Raw genomic sequence first — 25,535 nt, forward strand, 5'->3', positions numbered from 1 at the left:
GACAACCACTGAGAGACTACTGAGTGTGTTTGGGTCTGTGTGTGTGATGGTCCAGATGGCCCAGACGTCAGCATCAAGAGTGCGCTTTGACTTGTTTGACTTCCTCTGCCCTCTGTATCGCATAAATCCTCTCCTCTCCTCTCCACTCCACTCCTCTCCTCTCCTCTCCTCTCCTCTGGTCATGATATGTTATATACCATATAAAGTGATAATTGTTTGGCCAAATATTTAAATGTGACCACTTACAACAGGTGCAACATTTACTGACTTGGACTTTGTTTTGCAGATATAGCTTAGTAGTTTAATAAAGCTGCTGCAGCAGCATGTAAGTATATGCAGGGGAAAACTGTGTAATATATATTATTGATTAATCTATTTTGTTTAGAAATCAGTTAGGTGTTGAATAGGCTGCTGCAGATTAGCACAGAAAGTGGAATCACTATTAATAACTGGATAGAGAGACAATTTGCCAGTAACTCACACCTGAGGCCATGTTCAGACTGACTAAAATAATGCAGCCCTCTCGTTCATTTTAATTAGGCCGGTCTGGCGACGCAGCAGGGGTGTAAGCACGGAAAGAAATGCAGAGCTGTCCGGCAGAAAAATTCAATTTGGCTCAATTTAGATGTTGACAGCCGTGATGTCATCCTGCAAGCCATTTCACTGACCAGACACATACATGCAATCACACAATCCTGGCAGATGAATTTGTGATTTAAACTTCTGTCTGAATTTATACTTTTTACCTGGCCGTGGATTCAATAATTTCCACTGTGATAACTTTCAAGTAATCTGAATAATCTGTTCTAATCTGCTCTCAGATAGGGATGGGACGATAAAAAATGTTCGGTAAAACTGATGGTAAAATGATATCAGTATGTTTTAGTGTAATTTTAAGACTTTAGAGAAAATGTGATTGATTGTTGGAATAACATTGTGAATCGCAATTATCTCGGACAGGGTAGTCCTGTGAAGTGTTTTGGTGCTTGAAGGTTAATTAACTTATTGGATCATATTTATGACCCGTATCTTTTTTGGCACTGCTCACACACAGAATTGTTTCTGGTATGAAAGCCTGTGTACTCCCAACATTTTGGCAAACTGCAGCTTCTCGATCAGTGTGGAATGATCACCCTACCTTCTGGTAGAGCAAAATAAGTATATATGATTTAAAGTCTTGTCCAGCGTTGGTTTAGAGATTACGCTCTGTGACTCTCTGATGATACTTCCTGGTCACCTGTGGTTTAAATAGCTCAGTGGCAAAGTTGTCGACCAGCTGCATACACAGCGGCAATAGTGGTGCGTTCAAATGTCAATAAACAATTCACCCCAGTAATCTGTGTGTGTGTGTGTGTGTGTGTGTGTGTGTGTGTGTTCAGGAAATCCGGGCTTGTGACCCTGGTCTGATGTACAACATTGGCCCTGCCTCACTCATTCAATCTTAATGTCTCTCTACCTGTCTCTCCCTCTCCCGAACAATGTAATATTTGGTCGATTCAATCATCACCAGCCCGTATGAAACTGAACCTTTGCCCCCTCCTTCTCACACTGTATGTGTGTGCTGGTGTGTGACTATACGAGGCAGGACATCACCGCAGCAGGTACGGGGTGGGGGTGGGGGGGGACACTCAAGAGACGACACATTTGAATCCTCCCTCCACCTCTGTGTGCAGGTCTCTTCCTCTGTCTTTCTTTCTGTCTCTCATTGATCTTGCTTTTGAGAGGCGGGCCAAGAGAGGCACTGGAGCGAAGCGAGAGAGAGTGAGCAAGCCAGAGAGCGAGAGAGGGAGGCACAGATAGAGAGAGAGAGAAGGCAGGAGAGAGCGAGAGAGAGAGAGAGGGAGAGAGAGAGAGAGAGAGGAGGGGAGCAATGGAACGAGAGAGGCACACACTCACACAGATAGAGAGAGAGGAGATGGAGGACTGGGACTGCTGCTACAGAGGAGGACAGGAGGGACCACATCCACACTGACACACACATGCACACAATTACATGTGCACATTCATCCATTCATTCATACACACACAGGCATACACACGCAGACTGACCCACACATGCTGACGACAGCAACAACAACAACAACAACAACACACTGAAAACACAAACACATGTGCTAACACATTCTCACACACACACACACACACACACACACAGGCAAACACTGACACACATGCAAACAGTGACCATGGTGCTCCCTGCCTCCTGACCAGCTATGAGGATTACACAGATGAAGATGATGATGATGAAGATGAGAGCGATGAAGAGTGAGAGAGAGAGGACGCTGGCCTGCCACAGCTGAGGACCGTAGCCAGGCGGTGGTGGGGGGGGGCAGGAGGGAGGGAGGGAGGGGGGGTGGCGGTGGTGGGGCCCGGCAGAGTGGGGAATTTTGGGACGAGATGGAGCGCGGTTGATAGAACACATGCATGTGCATGTGTGTGTGCGTGTGTGTGTGAGTGTGTGGATGTGTGAGAGTGTGAAATGTGTGTATGAAGAGTAGGATGCCCCCCCAGCGCGGGACCGGCTAGCTAACGTTAGCCACATGTTGTGCCACTGCAAAGTAGCATGCACCAACAACACCATATCTCTGATGTTTGGATGCAAGGTAGGTAGAGAGCTTTTATGTGTGTGTGTGTGTGTGTGTGTGCTGTGTGTGTGTGAGAGAGAGAGAGAGAGAGAGAGAGAGATGCAGGGGGTAGAGGTAAAGTAATGGACAGTGAGAAAGACACTGACTAAGGCAAAATGTGCTGAGAGAGAAGAGGAAAGAGGTAATGACTAAGCTTGTCAAGGGACTCTGTGTTGAGGTAAACTAAGGTGAGAGTTAGTAGCCAGCAGGAGAGAGAGAGAGACAGAAAGGTCCTGGCTCTGTGTGTGTGTGTGTGTGTGTGTCTCTGTGTGTGTGTGTGTGTGTGTGTGTGTGTTTGTTAGAGAGAGGTAGAGACAGGGAGAGAGAAAAGCAGGTTTTTGTTCTGCTGTCTGATTTCATATACAAACTCTGCAGCCAGTTTATCAACAATATCTTCATCCTCAGCCCTGTGTCTGCAGCTGTGGTATCTGATGCTTCTTTTGAAATCATCACTAAAAGTCCTTAAAATCTTTTGTAGAAATGCATTAATTTATGTACCTGAATGTTAGATATAAATATGTTTATACTGTCACTTGAAGTGGCAGCAGATAACTTTTCTCCCCTCGCATTTCCAAGCAGTGTGATTGTTGGCGTCTATATTGTCTCCACTTTTCTCAGACTGGCAAAAAACAGCAACATAGGACAAATTGTGAGTTTAATCATTTAGTCTAAAATAGTAATTGATCACCAGTTTACCAGTTTTTCCATGTGACTCTGCTTGGTGGCAGGCAAAACTGTATAGTGACAGCAAGGTTTATAGGGAACCAGTGTAAACACTGAGGGTTTCATTATTTTATATCCATGACACTGTGCAGCCAACATTGACTTCAGCATGAAACTTTCTTGGTAAACTTTTGTCTTATCATTGGCAACTAGGTGGTTGGGCTGCTACAGAGGATTTTCATCACTGACTAATCCCTCAGGTGTTTTTGTAATCCACTGTTAATTGTTCAGATGTTGGGCCAAATAATGAAAAGTACCCATCGAAAGTTCTCAGAGCCTGAGGTGACACCTTTGAATAGCTTGTTTCATTCAACCAACTGTCAAAAGATATTCAATTCTAAAATTATAGAAAGTAGAGAAAAATAGGAAATCCTCACATTTGCAAAGTTGGTACAAGCTCTCTAAAACAATTAATCGGTTATCAACATTGCTGAAACCTAATTTTAGTGACTTGATTATGTGTTGTGATATTTGACAGTGAGGATTGGTAGCATCTGTCTTTTAATGTTTCCGTTTAATATTCTCAAAGTTAATGGAAACACTTAATCCCATAATCTCTGTGGTTTACTGTCACATAGACAAGTGAAACATCCCAAATGATATCACAATCAATTTTAAAAAATCATCTTGGGCTAAATTGCGATCTCTTTTTCTCAATTTTGAAATGCTCTGTAGGCCATAGCAAGATTTGCAATATTCCATGAATTTCTTCCAATATTTTGCACCTTTGAAACACAGTACTGCCTTAAGGATAATACTTTTTTGGCACAAGTTTATCATCCATCAGGCTATCACTTAAGCTGCATTGTTTACTATCTGTCACCTGAGAAAAGAACCACATGAAGTAATTGTCCAATCTACATTGCCATCCAGTTGACCAAATCACTCGTTGACTTGTTTATGTAGTGTGGATCTACTAGTTAAAGAAGTTCTGTGAAGTTCAGAAACAAAAGAATGAGGTCCTTTAAATCAGAAACTATCTGATCAAAAAATGTGTTCAAGAAATTCAATACCATTTCTGTTTATTTCTGTTTTGTATTTACCTGACTGTTTAGGTTTGGTATGCAGCCATAGTATCTCCAGGTGCATTTATTTTCACTTTCATATGCAAGTTAGTGGTGTAGCTCAGTGGATGGTGGCTCAGTGGTGCAGTGGATAGAGTAGCACTGAAGGTCATGGTTTGTGACTGTGACCTGTGTTCTTTCAGTGTTTTTTCTTTCCACAGTCTAAGCCATGAAAGTTTAGTTCAGCTGGTCATTCCTCATTGTATTTACAGTAGTTAAGCCCTGTAGCATTGTTATCATGCCTGATGTATGCAGGGATAGACTAAAATAACCACATTTGTTTGGTTAAAAATCAGATTCTTCTGCATATTTCTCTCCCAAGTCAATCAGATTCCACTAGTTGAAACAGAATGAAATTAAGATTGGATAAAACTGTAGCCTCTTGACGGGGGTTTTGGCACCTCTAACCCATTTATAAATTAATATCACTATATCCCTTACAAGTGTGCCGACTTGCTGATTATATAACGTCAGGCTATGTTAAGTGAATAAGCTTAGGCTAAATTTGGCTAAAAATCATCCTCTTGCAAAGTACTCTGAAACAGTTGAGTGGAAAATCAACACATGAAATATTTAAGTTCCGCCCAAGCGCTTAAGAAGCTGTGCCTTTGATGTGGAGGAACTGCTGGAACACTGTGCAACATCTTTAAATAGGCATAAAACACACAGCTAACTCAAAAATGGCTTCATGAATGGGGCTATAAGTTTGTCTTAATTGTGAAAACGTGGCGTGAGTTTGAAAAATCGGATGAGAGACACAGAAAGAAACACACACACACACGTGGACACAAAGAAGGATGCCAAGCCAGTGACTGCAGTTTGAGACTGTGTGAAACCACTGGATATTTTTAAGGAGATCGTGGCACGAAATCCAGCTGTGTTTGTGCCAACAAAAAATGTATATTTCTAAAGAGTGGTCAGGACATCTACAGCCGTGTTTGTGGCAACAAAACCATGTACATTGGCCTAAACATGATCTTTTCCAGACTCTAAGCAAGTGTTTTTTGTGACCAAACAGACCATAACTTCAACACAAAATTGGTTATTAAGCATAAGGAGAAAAGGAAAGCTGCAACATAAAAAATGTCCTTGGTTTGCAGAAAAGTACATTGCCAGTATTTATAATGCAGTAACATCAATGGTGATATTTCACTGATTTGAATTCAAAGAGTGATTTCTTGAGAGAAATTCATGTACACTACTCTCATATAAGAAGCCACAGTAGGACCATTGTATGCTGTTGTCCAGTTCAGCGGTTAGCTCAAAATAAACTGTATGGACTTCATTTCTGTCCTATTAGATCAGCTCACCATGACTGTCGGTTAGATAGAGTCATACCGAGAGACAACTGCTAGGCTGGAGCTTCAGAGAGAGAGAGAGAGTCGACACGAGTGTGTGATGTGGTAGGAGCACTGATTGTGTCCTCTACAAGTGTAGCTGGAGAGGGTAACCAGTTAGAGTGTCCTGTGGAGGATGCAGGAAGTTGCTCAAGGCTTTTCGTGTTGGAGAGTTGGTTGTGTTGGTCAGCTGGCATCATCCATTTGCAGACTTGTATCAGTAGGTCATCATTGGACTGTATTCTGTGTTTCCATACATTGGAGTAGCTTGGGTAGAGGCAATACTTTATTCATCTCCACCTGTATGTCTAGAGGCCTGGACACACCAAACTGACATCAGAGAGCTAGTGGTGATGAAGCGAGCTGTTGTGTCGCCACATGTCACCTGCGTCCCAGCCAAAAGCTGCACTTGAACACACCGCAGCAACTACATCTGACAACCAACAAGCTTATACATTCTACATCTGCGCGACAGGAAACAACTCTCCATACCACCAGGTGGCAGTAGTCTCTATTCGTCTTTGAAACTGGGAAACCGACAAAAAGTTGCAAATGACATTGGCGAAGAGGTGGAGGCAGAAAAACAAGGAGGATTTCGCTAAATGGGTTAAAATAATGGATGCTACAGCAACAAGCTCAAGGGGCTTTCCCTTTTTCTTTTTACATTTTTCTTCTCGTGCAATCATCAGCTGAGCTCAGCTGCTGAACTCTTGTGCTCAATCAGCCAAAAAGCTGCAGACAAGGGCAGACTGTGCCAACTGTGCAGGCACAATGCAACAACCAGGGTCAGAGATGCTCACCAACAGCCCCAACATTGGCAGACTGTCTGCTGTTTGTGGCTCTTGGTGTGTGGCTCTACCCAGGTGCAGCAGTTTGACGTCATGAGAACAGTGTTGCGCTCCTCCTCCTTCTCCTCCACCTGCTCCTCCTCCTGTTCCTCATCCTCCTACTCTATGGCCTAGTCCACAAATACATATACGTACATACGTGTTTTTGGAAACCTTTTTTTTCAAATGAAAAAAATCATCTCCATCCATACCTGAAAGGGCAAATGAAGGGCATGCACATGCTGGCGTAAACAGGAAGCAGATTGGCTGCTCCGTGGTTGGTTGCTTAGCTGTGAAAATTACTATGGACAATTTACTTTTACGGTCTCTTTAACATTGTCTACTCGCTTACTTTGAGTTTATATTGTATATGTTACAGATACCAGGGCGTATATCAAATCAATTTTTCCTGAAAACAGGACAAAAATGATGAGGCAGAATCCTCCTGGAAAAAATGTTTTTGCATTAGCATTAGCATAAGCATAAGCATAAGAATTAGCATTAGCATTAGCATTAACATTGTCAGTGTCCTATTATAGTTAATATAACATCCCTTCATCAATGTATGAACTTAAAACTCCACAATATCATAACTAATTCTATAATTGGAGTTCACATTTGAAAACAATGCACACACGTTTTCAAAAAGGTAAATTCACAATGACCTAGAATGTCTTTAACGTATTAACATATGTATTAAAGGCCAAAATGTAAAGGAAAAAGACCATTTAACCTATGTTAATTGTTGGACTATAAAAACTCGTCTTAAACGTGTATGCCGCCACTCGCTGTATTGAAGTGTGAAGATGCTGATTTGGTCAGTGAAGGCAATTTGGCTTTGTTTTATCACCTCTATCATAATGGTATAGTAATATAATACGGCATAATACACCAGATTAAGATAATATTATCACTTCCACCTCATGCAAAAACCTGTATGGTGGTTCAACTTTTAACTTGGAGTATGACAAGATGAAGAATATTTATATTGTACTTTACCTTTGGACTAAGGGTTATAAAATATCTTGAAAGTTAATTGAAAAAACACACATTTATGGCAGTATGAATATAGTTTTAATAGTTTAGTACTATTTCTTACAGTGAATTTTGGTTTCTGTTAATACTAAAGTAATATGCCAAGAATCAAACCAGTGCCTGTAGAAGTACTGGAATAAATTAGCTGTCATGTCAAGTGATGAAATCTATATGATACTGAACTCAGTATAGAGTAAGCACACAATAATACAGAAAACATGCAGTGTAAAGAGGATTTTACCACATGCAAATGTAAGATCCAAGCAAGAGACATGTATAACAGAGAAACCCAACCAGTGCACGGAGGGTGGAGGAGAGCACATTTTATATATATGAGGGTGAACTACATTCATTTTAAAGCCTCAGCAATGTGTCCATTACTGAGGCTGTTTAAGTACTCGAGTAGATAAATCAAACACCCACTAACTAGGTCAGCCATTTCAACACATTCAAAATAGACAAATCTGTTCCTCCACTTCTGCTCAGGTCTGTGTATTTTTACTCAAGACATTTTGCTGCCTAACGGGCCGATGAAGTCACTCAAGCCCTCAAGAGTTCTGCGCTTCATCAAACATATTCACACTGTTCGATCAGATGTTTTACATTTAATGGAGATATTTGGAAACACTTTCAATTTAACATTCAAAGTAACCACTAATATGCTACTAGTCTTCATACCGTCCGCTTTTTAATATTCATTACCTGACGATTATTTCCCTGTTTATTCTTTAAACATTGCTGTCGAGGTTTAAGGTAAATTTCCAGCTTTTTGTTTTGCCTTGTAGGTTAAAGTGAAACTCTCGCCAAAAAGCAACCAAGGCTTTATTTGTGATTGAATATGAGTCAAACCTTCGTGTAAATACATAATTAAGACAAAAGAGGCATTTTTAAGATTTACCGTAGTTTCGTTTTCGGCCAAGCTAGTTTTCAGTGGAGTGCATGGGGCACTGGCACGCTAGCATCAAAATCGCTATTTTAAAACACTAAGAAGGCTCGACACAACATGAAACTTTGCTCGTAGTATCACCAGGGTCTCTACACATGAACACGAGCATTGAAAACGTTGTTTGTGTACTCAGAGTTTACTAAAAAGAAGGTTTTTGGATAACTGTGTGTGATTATGGTCCTAGCGTAAAAGTGCCACTGCACTCCATTAAAAATTATCTTGCCCGAAAACGAAACTACGGTAAATCTTAAAAGTGTCTCTTTCTTCGTAATTATGCATTTATGCAAAGGTTTGACTCATAATCAATCACAAATAAAGCCTCGGTTGCTTTTTGGCGAGAGTTTCACTTTAAATACAGGTTAAAGAATAAGGTCACTCAAAAATGAAAATTCCTTCATAGTGCACTCACCTGTTCACCAGTTTCATAAACCACAAAACATTTCTGGAGCTTCATGGAAAAACATCCTTGAAGCATTCTCCTTAACATCTCAAGTGCGTAGATGGGGACATGTTTAAAACGTAAAAAAGACTCCACATGGCATGTTCAGCAGTCTCTGAAGACACCAAGAGCCCAAATTGATTTGTGACCCTTGATGTGCGGTCAGGCTTGTGCATTCACATCAGATAGGCGAGCTCTGATATCTTTAATTTAGCAGCTACAGTAAAGATTCTGAAGACTTGGATTACGTGTGACAAAGTAGACGAGTCATTTTGTATTTTTTTTTTTACATTTTAAAACAAGTCTCCATCTAATTCAGTTTTTCAGGAGAATGCTCCAACTCAGTTTTGCTGTGAAGCTCCAGAAATGTTTTGTCGACCACAAAAATTCCCAACTTTCAATCAGCATGGGGGTGTCGATTACATGCAGATTTTTATTTTTGGTTGAACTTATCTTCTACGTTTTTAAAGGTGAATTTTAGCTTTCTGAAAACTGCAAGTATCCTCTCCAAGTAGTCTGTGGATGACTCTCTTTGTGACAAGATTCAGTCATGTTACATCATCAGCAGTATAAGAGGAAGGGTGGCGTGATGGAAAAAAGAATCCAAACAATCCCTGGATATTTAGTTGGAGAAAAAGAAAGAATTTCTGAATAATATTCTGTTGTTTCAATGATTTTCATTATTATATGTGTGGGAAAGAAAATGTACCAGTATTTTACCAGGAAACATTTATAATAATTCGGATCTGCTTTGACAAATGTTTAAAGTGATTAAGTGTTTGGCTTTGTATAATTAAATCATTTGTATTTGTTACTGCCATTGCTGCTAAATAAATCTGGTCATCAGCTGTTCTCTGATGCTCTTGCCTTCCCTATGAGGTACTTCTGAGCGTGATGTGAGGGATAGAGAGAATGAAAAGATATGGAGAAAGAGAGAGAGATGAAGGCACGTGTGTGTGTGTGAGAAGTCCCTTACGGCAGAGGATCCCCTGCTCTTTCATATCTCACCAAGCGTGACTAACGCCTGGCTTTACTCTCTCTCTCTCTCTCTCTCTCTCTCTCTCTCTCTCTTTCTCTCTCTCTCTCTCCGACACACACTCACACACACACACACGCACTCAAACCAACACTTAGACATGTAAGGGGATGCTGAATCTGCTCCCAATCTAGTCACGTTTCTCTGGCTACGCAAGACTGGCTGACACACTAACACATGACAGCAACAGTGTGCATGCGTGTGCATCCGTGTTTGTGTTCGTGTTTTTTGTGTGTGTGTGTGTGTGTGTGTGTGTGTGCGTGCGTGTGTGTGTGTTTGTGTTGTGTTAGCAGTCTGTCTGCAGGCACAGTCCTGATTAAGAATGCTTGGCTCTTGCTACTCGAGCAAGCAGAAACACACACACATGCACACACACATACACAGACTGGGATGTTGCAACAGACATATTTGGTGTCTCTGTCCATTCATGCATTAATTCATTCAGAGGTGTTCTTGTGCCATTTGAAAATCAAATGCCAAATATAGGATTATGGCTGTGTGTGTGTGTGTGTGTGTGTGTGTGTGTGTGGGTGCAGAGGGCAGTAGCAGCAGCGTTGTGACAACAGTGTGAGCCAGGGTCTCTTCAGGGTCTTAGTGCCTGGCTGTTCAAACGCTGCTCTCCAGACTATTTTTGGGGCATATCTGGCTAATTGGCAAGTTGACGGTGAATGAAAAGATCAGAGCGAGAGGCGGGGAGGAAATGAATTGTGCTGAAGGCAGGTTTCTATCAGTTCATTTTGTCAGAGCAGTGTTTACTCCCAACCTTAATGAGGTTAAAGTATGCAGCAGGGTAAGCAGGGACAGAGCACACACAGCCACGTCCGTTTGAATTCGCAGCAACGAGCTGAGACTGTTCTGCACAGCAGCCGCCCACTCCCTGCCCCAAAACACAGTTTCTAGGATAGCTTTTTGCATCCAGTGTAGGGTCAGACGTAGTGATATTGCTTTTCATTGTTGTTGCTCTGAGAAGCCACTAAGCTTCCTGTCAGTGAGTGTTCATGTTAAGGCTTGAAGAAACATGGATTGATCACACATCCCTCAAGAGGCCTTCCCTTTCCCCAGGCAGCCATTGTAAATAGTGATTTGTTCTTAAGGACTTGTCTGCTTAAATAAGGGTTCAATGAAATAAAAAATACAAAACAAAACTTCTGTATATAGCTGAAAAGAGAAATCTAAATGACAGCCCGAGCTTGAGAACAAAACGTCTGAAATACTCTCGGGAGAGAAGTCTAATTAAGTCTGTGGGCTATGTAGTTACTGATTTAGAGACACAGGGGGAGCTGTATGATAAATCACACAGGCACACTTGTTTTTGTAGTTTATTAGGACATTGTATTGACATTATATTCACCCCCTGGACGCTACGTGTCCTTTCTCTGACCTGGTAACTCTAACCTAATTCCAGCCTCTTTACCCTAAACTAAAGCTAGATTTTCATCACCGATTAGATTGTGAGTCCCCACACTGTGACTGTGAGCACGGGCTTTGTAATTAAAACACACTCCATCCATCTCTGGCTTTCTGTTGCCTATCTAGAGAGATAGCAAGTCAAATGCCAAAAGGTCAAATGTCACATTAATGGGACTGACTGCGTGACTGTCTGGCTCTCTGTAGGGGAGGTGAATCCATCTCATCTCTGAGGCTGCAGGCTGTATTTGGATCATAGTGGTGTATAATTTAGCTTAGCTCTGCTAGACCTAAACCTTACTTCAGTGCAGAAATGCTGCATTTCTGACTTGCAATGCCACCTATGGGGGGTTGGCGGTGGCTGTGGCTCAGGGGTAGAGCCAGTGTCTTTTTATCAGAAGGTTGCTGGTTCGATTCCCCTGCTCTGCATGTTGAAGTTTACTTTAACAAGACAGTCAACCCCAAACTGCTCCTGATGTGCTGGCTGGCACCTTGCATGTCAGCCACCGTCAGCGGTGTATGAATGTATGTATAAATTACTATAAGTCGCTTTGGACAAAAGCGTCTGCTGAAATGTCCTAAATGTAAATGAAATGTGTATTAAAGTATGTAAAGAAAACACTTCCTTACATTGAGCTTATCATGATATAATAGCATCAGAGGCTTCTCTTTGATTCATGTGCTCAATGTGTGGCAGAAACACAGATGATAAAAATGATAATGCAATTATAGTTAATGATTAAAGACATAAAATGGCATGAAAACTCTACTCTTACTCTAAACGTGAAACTGTTACATCACAGGAGATGCAACACAAAGATTAAATAATATAGTAGCCTATATCTGTAAACTATGTCAGGAGAAATTAGATTACATTTCTGTAGAGTGGGAAAGGGCGGTGTTCACTCTCTGTTTTTCATGTCCAATATTAATGTGTGTTTAGGAGAAAAGAGATCCAGGAGAAGGCCACCTGATGAAACTGGTTACTCATAACATGAAAGTTACTAAACAGAAAGCAGTTCAAATTTAAATGCCCTGAGAGCATCACAGTCAAAGGAAAGAAAGTATTACGTTTAAAACTTGTTTCCCTTGTTAACTTCAGGTTTTAGACCTCTTATGTGTTGCTGATTGCACGACCCAGACATCGCACAGATAAATATAAACAAGAGAAATAAGACTTTCGTTACAACTTCACATTGTATTATGTGATGTCTGTTTCTGATGACGAGGGCAGCAGATCACAGCTGGATCTGCTGTCAGTTGGCTTTAACAGCTGGAGAGGCTTTTGATGAATTTGTGCCTGCAAACGTGCATTGTGCTAATATAGCTAAAGGTACACAGTTACACTGGCACATTACATGTTTATCAAACACCTGCACATGAATAAAAACTGCATTCTGTATCCCTGCTGCCTTCTGCTCAGTGGCACAGAAACCAGTTCTACTGGGAGAACATTGTTATATTATTTATCAACGATAAATTAGTTTAATCTGTCTTCACTCTGGTATGAAACTAAAGCGATGTTTTGATGTAACTGTCCTAACTTGCCACCAATAACTGACCACATCTGCTGTTAATGGACTGCTCTTGTGTATCATAGCTCATCGCTCTTCAGAAGAGAGCTTTGGGATGGCAAGAATCAGGCTGATATTATGACAGGGACATTTCTTCTTTGACATGCCTGTACATCACTTAAAGTTGTTGAAGTTTTTGTTGTGATATCTTAACAATTGCTCACATCATGATGAAAATAGACTCTCAGTTGTTTTATGTATTTATCTAAGTGTTGAGCTGTCGTTAAATGAAGTTGACATCTGAGTGCTACAAAACCTCTAAAAGGGATTTCCACACAATGCCGCATTTCTCATAGGAGTTTGTGCCACAGGAGGATACTTGGCATGTCCTCTGGCACACGAAGAGCTTTAGATACACTTATTTGTACAGAGTTGTTCTTTTACAATTATGTCCATGTTACAGTACACACCAAAATCGAGTCACAAGGGCCACATTCATATTTAACGGGCAGCATACAGTCACCTTTGTAGGGTGAAAAAAGTGTGAGGCTCATGAACTGATAATTAGGGCAAACAAAAGTCTGATTCCTGTAAATCTCCGCCTCAGTTCCACTGTTTCAATTTTGACTTTTGTCACATTGAAATGTATGTAACATTTTTCGCACACCCATCCCTTTCTGTGTGTGTGAGTTGGCATGGTGTGGAATTTGTATAATTTCAGATAAGAGAGTTTAGCGGTCCTTTAGTGTTGTCCTTTAGAGGTCGACTTAAATCCCCGCTGCTTCACTCTTCTGGCTGCGAGAGTAGATCTAGTGGCTGCATTGCATTTGGGGAGATTTTTATATGGAGCAGCAGCAACGTCTTTAGTGTTGCTTCTCTTTTGAATGCATATAGGGGAAACACTACACTCTCATTTGTAGTTTAATGGGAACTTTACAGACTTTTCAACCAGTTTTGTAGCACTACAGTGTGGGTAGTAAATGCAAATGAGCAATGGACTTTTCTGCCAGCAAAAATGCCCCGGGTGATGTGTCCTCTAGCAAATTTTAGAGCTCTATACCAAGTTTTTGTTTCTATTTGTCACCTAAAATGTTTTCAGAAACGCATCTTAGCTTTCTGTTTCGCTCCAATTGAGAATGTTTGTGAGCTGCATGTGGCTGCAATATTGTTCCTGAAAACAGAGGCTGAAAAACCTCTGATCAATGTGTAAAACAAGGCAGAGCTGATCAAATGTGAACATTGATCCTGTTCATTGACTATTTCTCACCTGAAATGCTGTCAAAAGCATATGTTAGTGTAATGTTCAGATGTAATTCAATACTTTTTGTTGCCCCCTAATTGTTTCCTGTTTAAAACAGATAGTGGGCCTAAACCAGGTATGGCCTAAGTGTAGGTCATTTTGTACCATTTTAGCAAAAGGGAAACGCCAAAGCGCCTTTTTCTCTGTTGTCTCAGGTCAAGTCACACCAATAAAAAGTTTTTGTCTTTCTACTGCATAGTCAGCCCTGATTTATGCAAAGGCTATCTTTAGATGTCCCTTTAACCTTGGGGTAAAGTCAACTACAGTACCTGCAATATACTGAATGAGTAACTAGATTATACTTGGATGGATTTTTCTGTGTCTGTGCTTTATTAGGTGCGTGAGTCCTTGCTGAAATTACTTTGTAATCTTGGGGATGATATGATCAGAGAACCAACATCCCATTCCACTCGAAGCTTTAAAAATCCTCCTCGAACTCTCTTTATCAGTAATTGCTCCTCTGACCTGGCTCATACATTTAAAAGGAAACATTAAAGAGGGATAAAGGACTTCGCCGGGATTCAAATCATCACTGTGCTTCCTGGTGGGAGTGAGTGACCCTGTTGTGAACAGAGGGGCCGTCCACTCAGCTGCTCAGCTGGCTAAGTTACACACCATGTAACCACAATGTCACAGATACATAACTAGCTTAAGACCCGTTGTCCGCCCTCTCCTCAGCTTTACCGGCTCTCTCCCCTGTGCTCTGTCCAGTAAAGCAGAAAAAAAACATCAAATCATTTTTCTAAAAATGATGACGAGAAGCGAGGTGTGTGTGCGTGTGAATGGGGAACGAGACGAGGGAGAGGGAATAGTGAGAGCTACTGTAGAGTGAGGCGGAGATGTGGAAGAGAAGGAGGCATGGTGAAGGTACAGAGAGATGAAGAGGAGAGAAAGAAACAGTGATTCCCTGTGGCAAGCTTGTCTCCTGCTCACTGTCCTCATTCAGCTTAACGTCTCATTTTGCCTAAAAACTTCTGTTTCAAGTCAAGTCTTTATGTGTGTGTGTTGTTATGCGTGTGTGTGTGTGTGTGTGTGCGTGTGTGCTTTTGTGTTCACATATGTAGAATACAGGGAGCTCAGGAAACAATTACTACCATGCTGGGTGTACACCTGGGCTGCCCCATGTGCTTATGCACAAAAACTGCGTGATAAAAACATTTCATTACACATGCATGCATGCACACACACACACACACACACACACACACATACATGTGTGCACACACGCGCACACACACTCTGCTATGCTCTTTTATGCTTGCTGCAACTTTGCACTAATCCGTTCTTCTTTTCCAGCTTGACTTAATCTTCTGGACTAACCTCTTTCTTCTTCTGTCTTTTTTTCTCGCCTCCCACCTACCTTCCTATACATCGTCGTCCCGACCTTCTCTGTTCTCTTTTTGCCCGCTCTCCTCCTCTCCTCCTTCTCCCCCTCCTCTCTCACTGTAGAAGTATCGGTATCAAGAAGAGGAAGGGGCATCACCAGGTGCCCCAAAACTCCACCAACACCCTTGCCATCAGCACTCAATGGGATTCAGAGAATTGAGGGATGGAGGGACCCTGGGGAGGGATGGAGGGACCCTGGGGAGGGATGGAGGGACCCTGGGGAGGGACGGAGGGACCCTGGGGAGGGAAGTTGGGACCCTGGGGAGGGACGGAGGGACCCTAGGGAGGGATGGAGGGACCCTAGGGAGGGATGGAGGGACCCGAGGGAGGGAGGGGGGGACCTGGAGGAGAGACAGAGAGGGCGCCGGGCCCATGGAGAGAGAAAGGGAGCGATCACTGGGGAGGGACGGATCTCTCCGTCGACACGGTGACCTGCGGGGTGCGGCGCTGGTTCAGGTGGCGGAGCGGCAGCTGTCTCAGATTCAACACGTTCACGGATACGTCACTCACGCACACATCACACCTGCTCAGGTAACCAAATCTGGATGTCTGTCTCTGTGGCTTTAACTCTTCATCAGTACACAAATGACAAACACACATGTGGCATGCACGTTATCCTGACACTGTCAATCTGTTCCCCATTGCTTCTGCATGCTAACGCTGTCTACCTGTTTTAGAAACACACACGGCTCAGAGCTCAGTTTAAGAGATTACCAGAGCTGTAAGTCAATCCACATGTCGAAATAACTCTGCTAAACAAAAATGCTGTGTATCTCAGGCCAGATGTTCCCGCTGTTCTATGAAAACTTAATTAAGGACTTTCAGGCACAACTTTTTGGTGTCGTGTGTACAAAATATTAATATTTCAAACAACCATTTAACAGTGCGAGAACACTAGAACAACAGAATTGTTTTGGATTTGTTGTCAGATGTTAGGGTCTGTAAACCAATTTGGAGAGTGTGTTCCAATACACTATTTCTTATTCCCGGTTACATTTTAAGAGAAAACGGAATTCTGTTTTAAATGATAAGCTCATGGATAAGCTTCAGGACTTTGACACTAAGGGGTTTGCATCCCTTGTGTGGTCATCTTAAGGCAACAGATGCACTTGAGTGGCTCTTTTGTTTACAATTTGATCACTGACTTTCCCCTCAAATACATTTTTTGGGGGATCTTTGGGCTTTTTTGAATGCCACCTGATAAACTGTGTAATAGTAATGCAGTCATGCTTAAATTATATAAAGTTATATGTTTATATGTTTATGAGTTGTGTACCAATCCCAAATGTTTCCAACGATAATAAAACAAAGAGAGATCCAAAAGTTTTCTCAAGGTAACAGTGCATTTCATTTGGTGAAGGGCCATTGTGAAGCTCAGTATTGTGGGTCAGTCTTTTGCCATCTTGAAAGTGCCTGACTCCACCAGGTTAATCCAAAAATGGGCTAAAAGGTGGAGCCTGTTGGAGCGAAACCGAGCCAAACGAAGCCGCTTAGCTAGCAGCTAGCTATCACTGAAAGCAGCCAACTTCTTAATCATATATCAACTTATGAGCCTTCACATAGTTTAAACAACTGAGTTATGTCCCGTACAGTTGTAATGGACAGGGAAATACGTAGCTATAGAGAGAGGCTGTAAACATGTTCATTTCTGCTGTAAAATTGGACATTTTAGCATGGGTGACCTCTCTGGATTGACTTTAGCCATCCTCAAAAAGCCTTTCGAGGAACTGCAGTTTTAGCTCCTCGCGTTGGCTTCATTTTTTAGCCCCGGAGGTTGCCTCTTGGCTTCAAGTCACTGTTGACTGATTGTATTTAACTAGGGCCACAATCCTTCCCTAACCTTAATAAGGAACTGCCAGTTTGGTTAAGCAAAACTATGAGGGAGTTCTCTTTAAAGACATTGCAGGGAAACAAATGAAGTGCGCTGTCACTGATAATTTTACTGATGTTTTCAGTGTGAATATTTGGTGATATTAAAGATTTGTAATTATGTTATCAAAAATGTGATTTGGGCAGCAATACATTGCCTTTCATATGTACCTGCTTTTGGAAATCAGCAGTATATAATCATTTATTTATAGAAGACCAGGTTGCCAGCCTTGAGTAGATCTTTTGTTTACAATTAGATCACTGATTTTCCCTACAAATACAGTTTTTTTGGAACTTAAGGCTTTTGAAACCTTTTTTGAATGCCGCTTGATAAACTGTGAAATTATAATGCAGTCATGCTTAAATTAATCCTGTTTGTCACAGTCCCTGAAAAGATGACTTGTTAGAGATAAAGCAGTAGTAATACTTAATTTATTCAGAATCTGGCCTCATATCAGCTTTAATACCATCAGCTTCTAGTTTTGAAACCTTTGACTTGACATTGTGTTGGTTGAGGCGACACGTACACCTCCCATTTAACTTCAAATACAGTCGGGGAGTAGCAGGACCTGTTTCCACATGGCTCCCGAATTAGATAGGTCTTTTGTGAAAGTATTAAGAAGTCAAGGATACTGGCCTAAATTTTCTTCCATGCACAGAGCCGTTCTTTGTACCAGGAGAATACTTGTGCAGAACGGTGCATGCAGGGAATCAGCCGAATGCTTGTCCCATTTTTTAGTCATGAGGCCCATTACTATCTCTGTTCTGCACTCGGTCTGTGTCCGTCTGGCTCCCTCTCTCTTTGTCTCTTTCTTTCTCTCCGTCTATCTCTCTCTCACACACACACGTAATCGCACAGCGTAGCCTGGTAATCTTTTTATTTTGGTTGATTGGGCTGTATCTGTCTGCAGATTAGTGCTTACATCACTGTTCTCACACAGCTCCTATCACACACACTTGTTTCCCTGCTGTGCACGCACGAACACACACACAAAGGCACACACCTCATTATGCTTCATTATGTGTGCGTAATCTTTTGTTGACTCTCTATTTTATGCTATCTATAGGTTTTATTATGGTAATTCATAATTACTGTATTTTATATGTGGGATCCTACAAAAGCAGGACCATAGCTTATGCAAATGAGTAATATACAAAATAATAGTAATAATAATGATAATACAAAGTAATGTACACAAGCCCCAAAAACATATATAACAGCTCATAAGACCTGATAACACAATGTATAAATTTAAAAAAACTGAAAAAGTCCCAGGATTCCTCTCCCACTCTAATTTCCTCTCATTTTCTTTGACTTCTTGTCTCTTTTCTGTCATTGTCTGTATCTTTTTGTATCATCATCCCACTGACATACTCTCTAAATTCCGGCACGAGTGATCATCAGTGTATTTTTATTAAATCAACACGTACATTGTCAGTAGAAGTGCGTGTGTGTTTTGGCTGAGTTACGACAGCCCTCAGCACGCTGCAGGCAGTCACAGCTGAGGAGCGCGTGTGTGTGTTTGTGTGTGTGTCTGTGTGTGTATGTTTGTGTGTCAGTGGTGTGTCAGTTCCAAGTCATTATACACTGTCATTCGTTTTGTCTGTTGCACTGACTCAGTTGTCCCGTCACCGCAAGTTCAAAGTTTGTCTTCAGGAAAAGCCCGGGACATAACTGAAGTCAACTGAAGCGCTTCATGTTGACACTGTGCTGATGAAGTGTTGGTGTGTAGCTCCACCTTGTGGTTGGATGCCAGCATCCCATTCCTCATTTTTAAACCCAAAACATGTCACTGTGGAGGGGCATGTCAGGTCAATATTGCTGTTATTTTTGATGTGAGTGTCAAATTGCAACTCTCCATGACAAGCAGCTGTCTGCTTATTGAACGATGGGATGGTATTTGTTTTTTATATAGAAATTCTGTTCTAAAAATACAGCTAAAGACTTTTCTCTATTTCATCATCATCATCATCATCATCACTCTTTACAAACATTGATTTCAGCTGCTCGTCACCCATCTTTCTAAATAAACTCTGTTGAGGTCAATGTGGTGAATGTGTGTGTTCCTGTTGGTATATTTGGGTATTCGGGTTATTTTGAGAACTCCTCCTTCCCAAATGGTGTGTGTGTGTGTGTATTCATCTGTATGTGTGTCTCTGTGTGCGTGTGTGTGTGTGGGGGTGTGTGTGTGTGACCACAAGTGCTGGAACTGGCTTGCTTCTGTATGACAGATGGACCTGCCACCTTGTTCTCCCCATGTAAATGTTCCCTTCCCTTTCTCTCTCTCTTTTCCCTTTCTGTCTCTCTTTCCCTCACCCACACACACACACACACACTTACATTTTATCCTGCCTGTCATCTGTAATGTATTTTAAGTGCACCTTTGTGTCACTTAAATTATCCATGCATATATAACATCTTGTGTTGTGATGTAACATCTATATTTTTGAATGTGGCACACTGAAAACTTATTTTCTTCTTGGTTATCTGCTCTGCTCTAAAATGACAAAAAAGATTAACAGCATTTTTGTTCAAATTTGAGATCAAACCAAATTGATTAAAACCAGATGGACTTTTTCACATGATATGTTTTACCATATATTACTATCATCATCCATAAATGGTAAATGTTAGTTGATAGTTATGTCTCTGTAAACCATTTATTAGGTAATTGCAAAGGTTTATAAACATTAGTTGCAAACTTATAATGGTCATAATGTTGGTTGATGAACTACACGGTATATTACAAAGGATTATAAACATCAGTTGGAGCTTAACGATAAACAATAACTTAATAAATGGTTTATGAAGCATGTTATTATTTAACAGTTAAATAAATATAATAGATGAACTATAAATGTACCATATATTCATGATGGCTATTACAAAGTGCTACTACAATCATGTCAATTCTGATCTAAAATGACAGAACCAAAAGCCAATGACTGGCAGTCACAGCTAGCCTTAAGTAAAAGCTAATTTATTGACTTTCTTTGGCCAGTTTTCTGTAGTCGAAAAGTCTATGTTGATGCACCAACATCTCAGCAATTGTTTATCATAACATCTTCATATATAAGGCAACAGATAGATCCAACAACAACAAAGAATCTATGCCAGATAAGCTAGTCCTGCTTAAAAGCTGCCTAGCTGAGCTTACCCTGCTTTGTTCAAACGCAGACCACAGTATCTGATTTTAACTGACAATTACCTTGTTGTTTGTTTGCCTTTAGTCATATTAGAATTTAGCAAACAATATAGCTGTGATACACTTTGATAAGTAGCTGTACAACTTCAAACCTCTTCTCTCAACAGTTTTTTAGTTTTTTCTGTCTGCCTTTGTTAGGCAGTACCGGTCACTATATTACTATCTGAATATATGAGTTAGATAAATGAATCATCATCGACTGTCAGTTAGCTCCTCAGATATCTTTCAATCTTGAAATATGGAGTTGTTTTTTTTTTTTACACAGAAAAGAGCTGTGGACATGTATACTGTGTGTTTTGTCTCATGCATTGTCTCCCTTTGCTTTGTAAAAATTGGTATCCACAAGAACAAATGATAGATATCTTTGTAACTGCCAGGATGTCACCTGTACACTAAGCAGACTGCAGTTTACCCTGTAGATTAGACTGCCACAGGTGTGTGCATGCTTGTGTGTGTTGCACCCTGCTGAGCTCTGTCTGTACATCGTAGGTAGAATCACCTGAGGTCCCCTTTGATGACGAGGCTTGGCCTCACCCAGAGGGAGAGAGGCTGAGTGAAGTCCCAGCCCCGCCTTTCTCCTCCCTCTATTCACACAGCCACAGCTACTACCAGGTAACTCCGTCTCCGAGCCCGTCGCATGCCATTATAGCTCTGTTCATTTGTGACGATGTTGGTTTTCAGTCGTTTGTCGTCTCTGAAGTTCAGGTTACATGAGCATGCTGTTCCTTTTTTTCTGTTCCCTGTTCCTTATCTTCTGGTTTTTTTTTAGACAGTTTTTGCAGATTGTCCAAGATCTGTGGGAGTTGCTGGATTCGATGAAATCGACACAGAAACATTTTAAGATGTTTGCATGCAGCATTTTAACATCAATAAACTGTTAGGTAATAAGAGAAGCAAACTTAATAGGACACTTTCTTTGCTCAAATGAAGCTTAAGTGCCGGGGGTCTCAGTAGCAGATGGTGCAAGTGATGAAAACTGAGGGAGAAATAACATGTTTATTCCCCTTAAAAGGAGACACAACTGGAGGGAAGGCAGCCGGCAGGGAACAGACACATTTAGTATCCTCTTAAGACGCTTCACTCTTTAATTTAGAGAAACAAGTGTAAAATGAAACAAAGTGTATCTGAAATATATAGATTATTTCCCAATGATTTCCTCCTTCTGCTGACATTTTGAAAATGCTATATGTAACATCTTCAACAGGCGGTTGCGCTGCTTGCTCACTTGTTGCTTTTATCTAAACAATGTGACATAAATCTACTCCATCATACCCCCTACAGCAATTATCTCCTCATGCCAGAGAACTTTTGTATTCAAATCTTGGTTCTCTAGGCTATAATAACACAGTGCATGCTTATGATGTATGCTTATGAATGTTGTTATGTTGGCAATATGATGTAATCCTTTCCTCTCTTAATAACTTCTGTTAATGTTGAGTCTGTGTAGAGAAAGTTCAGGCAGATGACCCTTAATTTCCTTCTGTCAGATTAGTTTTGATGTAGTTGCATTTAGTAAACTGCAGGAGGCAGTAAAGGCAGAAGAATTACCACCATACTGCTCAGTGCCTGCACAAATCAAGATATGACTGTCCTGAGATCATCATTCAACTGTTTAATAGCAAGCGTCATGAGAACAAATGAGTGACTATTGCTTGGCCAATAAATGGACAAAGAAGGCTTATTGTTATAGGTATTGACGATCAAATTTATTGTCCACTGAGGAGGAAATGCAGCCAACACTGCAGCAATATAATTGACTTTCCTTAAATAACTCCACTACCGAAACGTATATCTGCTGCAGAGGAGAAACAGTAAAACATCACTCACTTGTCCTTGCTGTACCACACAAACAATAAGACACACATAGGCCACTCAGAGTGGCTCTTAGTCATTAAGCTAATGCAGATAATTAGGAAGGAAGGAAAGCCAGGGAGAGCCAGGGAGCGGCAAGAGATGGGATAAAGAGAGAATTAGAGGCAGACAGACAAAGAGACAGAGGGCAGATTTGTTGCTAGATGTTAATCAGCCTGTCAGTCATCCAAATCACTCCTCCCTCAATGAATCCTTTTTTTTTGCCTCCTGCTGATACAGTAATAGAAATTAGGAGTCAGTAAGACTTTAAAACTGCACTTACTGTAATTTGTAATAGGAGTATAGTGGATTCTGCCTCAGTGTGGAAGGCCACAGGGCTGACAGTCTACTGAGACAATCAAATCAGCTATAGTGCATGTGCATATAAACTGTATTTCTCTTTGAACCCAAAACTCTTTATGTTTAATAGGAAAACAGCAGGTCGCAAGTTGCCGTTGTGCCTTTGGGGTACAAGGTAACTTTTTGTTATTTAGACATTCAGAGGTAAAATATTCAACGTTTGATGTGTTGCGACCATTAAAGTATTGTTGCACTCATTACATCGTGTCACCTCATTGCTGTTTGAATGCAGCCATCTAACATAGTTAGAAGTTTCTCAACCGACAAGGTAACTTAACAGGGATTATTTACTTTGTTGGAGTTGTCAATCAGGACAGATGTGACCCAAATAAACAATCAACTTTTCATTAAAGCAGTGTGAAAAATGTAGCCATGGTAATTGTGCCAATGTGTGTTATGACACCCGACCAAAGCGGTTAAATGATAATGAATTCATTTTATAGGCATTGAGTATATTAGCATCTAAATATAAACAAATATGTAATGGCTTTAAGTAGCATTTAATATTTGTTTAAACCTGTAGTAACTAGTATATTTTTGCCACTTTGGCCAAGAGAAATTGCTACACGATGACAGCAGATAGAGAGCAGCATTGTGTTTCATTCAGAGCTGTGTTTTTGGCCACCTGGTGGATTGAAGTTGAATATTCACTCTCCTTTAGATCGGTTTTGATCTCAACTCCTGAGGAAAATATCTGACTCTTCTGCTACAAAGCGCTCCACTATGTTCACCAGCTAGTCGCTGATTGTGTCAGTCGGACATTTGGTGTTGAGCAGGTGGTGTGTATTTTTAGAACTTTACAACAGTGAAGTTGTGGCTAAACAATGAGTTGAAGGATGCCAAAAAGCTCAGCGGAGCAGAGTGGGGCTGCAGAGTCGGGTGATAATTCTTTGTGGGTTCAGCACTACAAGCAGCCACTTCCACATTACGCAACTTTATCTGATCCATTGTCAATATGAAATATTGATTATGGACAGCTTTAAATCACTAAGTGCATGGAATAACCCTCGCTCCATTCCTAAGAAAAACACCCAGGTGATCCCTGTACACAGCCTGAGAGGCTTCATACTTGTCCTGGCCTATTGGGATTCTTTTTTTGCTTGAGCTGCTGCTTTGCTTGCCCCAACGTGACTCATGTCTATTGCTCTATACCCTCAGTATATACTATGGGAGCCAGATGCAGCTCTGCAAAATGGTCCTTACCAGAATCTGAAGGGATCTAATGGAAGTGCTGGGGATGAGCCAAAATGGATAGGAACCGGTAGAATAGACCGCAGTATAGATCTGTATGGCCTCTGGTTTACAGTGCTTATAGCTGCACCAGCATCCCTTTACGGCTGTTGACAACACAAAGCTGAGAGTTATTACAATTTTATTGAGAGCCATATTAAAGTTAAAAGAGCTTATACAATGTGACAGGGCAACAAATGGAAATAAATATGTTAAGACTTTGATTGGCCACTAAATGTTTGTTAGGGCTGGGTAATATTGCCATAAAATTGTATTTATCATGATATTTTTAGCCAATAAATTGACACACAATATGTCTCAGTATTTACGAATGTCCTCCAAGGTGCTTAAATAAATTAATGGTAGGACTGGGCATCAAAATCAAATATCACAACATTTGGTTCTTACGTAATTTCACTCACTGCTAAAATCAGCAGGGATGAAGCCTTAAGTCTGTATTATGGCCAAATATACATAACTACATTGTTGCTGGGTATATGTGCCAACAGGATCAGACTGTCTGGAGCCTGTTGAGCTGGGACCCAAAATAGGTCTTGGGTCAGTCTGTGGCACAACCACAGCCAGCGCTAGAGAGGGAGCAAATAATTTGGTAAAACGTAAAGACAGCCTTTGTATGCTAAGCTATCAATCATTCGCCCGGCCTACCTGTAGAGGATATGAGGGCAAAGTTGGCTCTCTCAGCAGTCGGACATTAAACATGCATGATGTGTGCTTTTATTTAATTGGTCCTGAAATATTAATAGAGCTGGCATTCACTGGCTGACATTTGACTGGAGAGAGAGAGAGAGACAAAGTGAAAGACAGAGAGGCTTATGAAGTCATGGTTGGTTGTGATATGGCTACTGTGTCAGTGAATTGTTGCTGTGTCAGCTGACATGTCTGTGTGTTGTACTCTCTGTTCTGGTGGCTAGCTGCACACACACTGGCTGTAGAGGGTGACTGGCAGATGCTAATGATATGGCTCCAGTTGTACTTGATGATAGCTTCTTACTGTGCGTTCACACCGCGGGCAACATGATTGATGTATTGCTCTATCACTAATTATTGTGGCCTTCAGGTTACATTGGTGTTCTGCAAGCATATAGTTTTCGCACTGCATATGTGTTGTTTAAGAGTTTGTTAATCTGCAGGCATTCACCAAATATCCTACCGTGGACAACTTAATGTATATTTTATAGGGATGGTGGTCTAGATTTATTTGTCCACTACTTTGGTCTAAAGTGAAATTTGCAACAACAAATGTTTTTAGTCATATATCTGAACAACTGTCTGATGGTTTGCCATGAAATTTTGCACAGACATTCATGTCTCCCTCAAGATGAATCCTAATTCTAGTTTTTAAGAACAGTTAGTGCCATCA

The 25,535-nt window shown here is 41.0% G+C and overlaps 1 protein-coding gene across 3 annotated transcripts in view; it reads left to right on the forward strand.

Moving 5' to 3' along the window:
- Positions 1 to 25,535, forward strand: part of dlg1a (discs large MAGUK scaffold protein 1a) — a 123,358-nt gene that overhangs the window by 20,777 nt on the left and 77,046 nt on the right. Inside the window, exons 1-2 of one of the 3 annotated variants that reach the window (XM_030432122.1) lie at positions 15,966 to 16,169; positions 21,203 to 21,325. The exons of the other annotated variants lie outside the window; for them this stretch is intronic. Coding sequence (XP_030287982.1) covers positions 16,011 to 16,169; positions 21,203 to 21,325 — 282 coding nt within the window. The 5' untranslated portion in view covers positions 15,966 to 16,010. Of the gene's footprint in view, positions 1 to 15,965; positions 16,170 to 21,202; positions 21,326 to 25,535 lie in introns of those variants that run through there. 3 annotated transcript variants of the gene reach the window in all.

This window comes from Sparus aurata, chromosome 11, assembly GCF_900880675.1.
Source record: "Sparus aurata chromosome 11, fSpaAur1.1, whole genome shotgun sequence".
Lineage (NCBI taxonomy): Eukaryota > Metazoa > Chordata > Actinopteri > Spariformes > Sparidae > Sparus > Sparus aurata.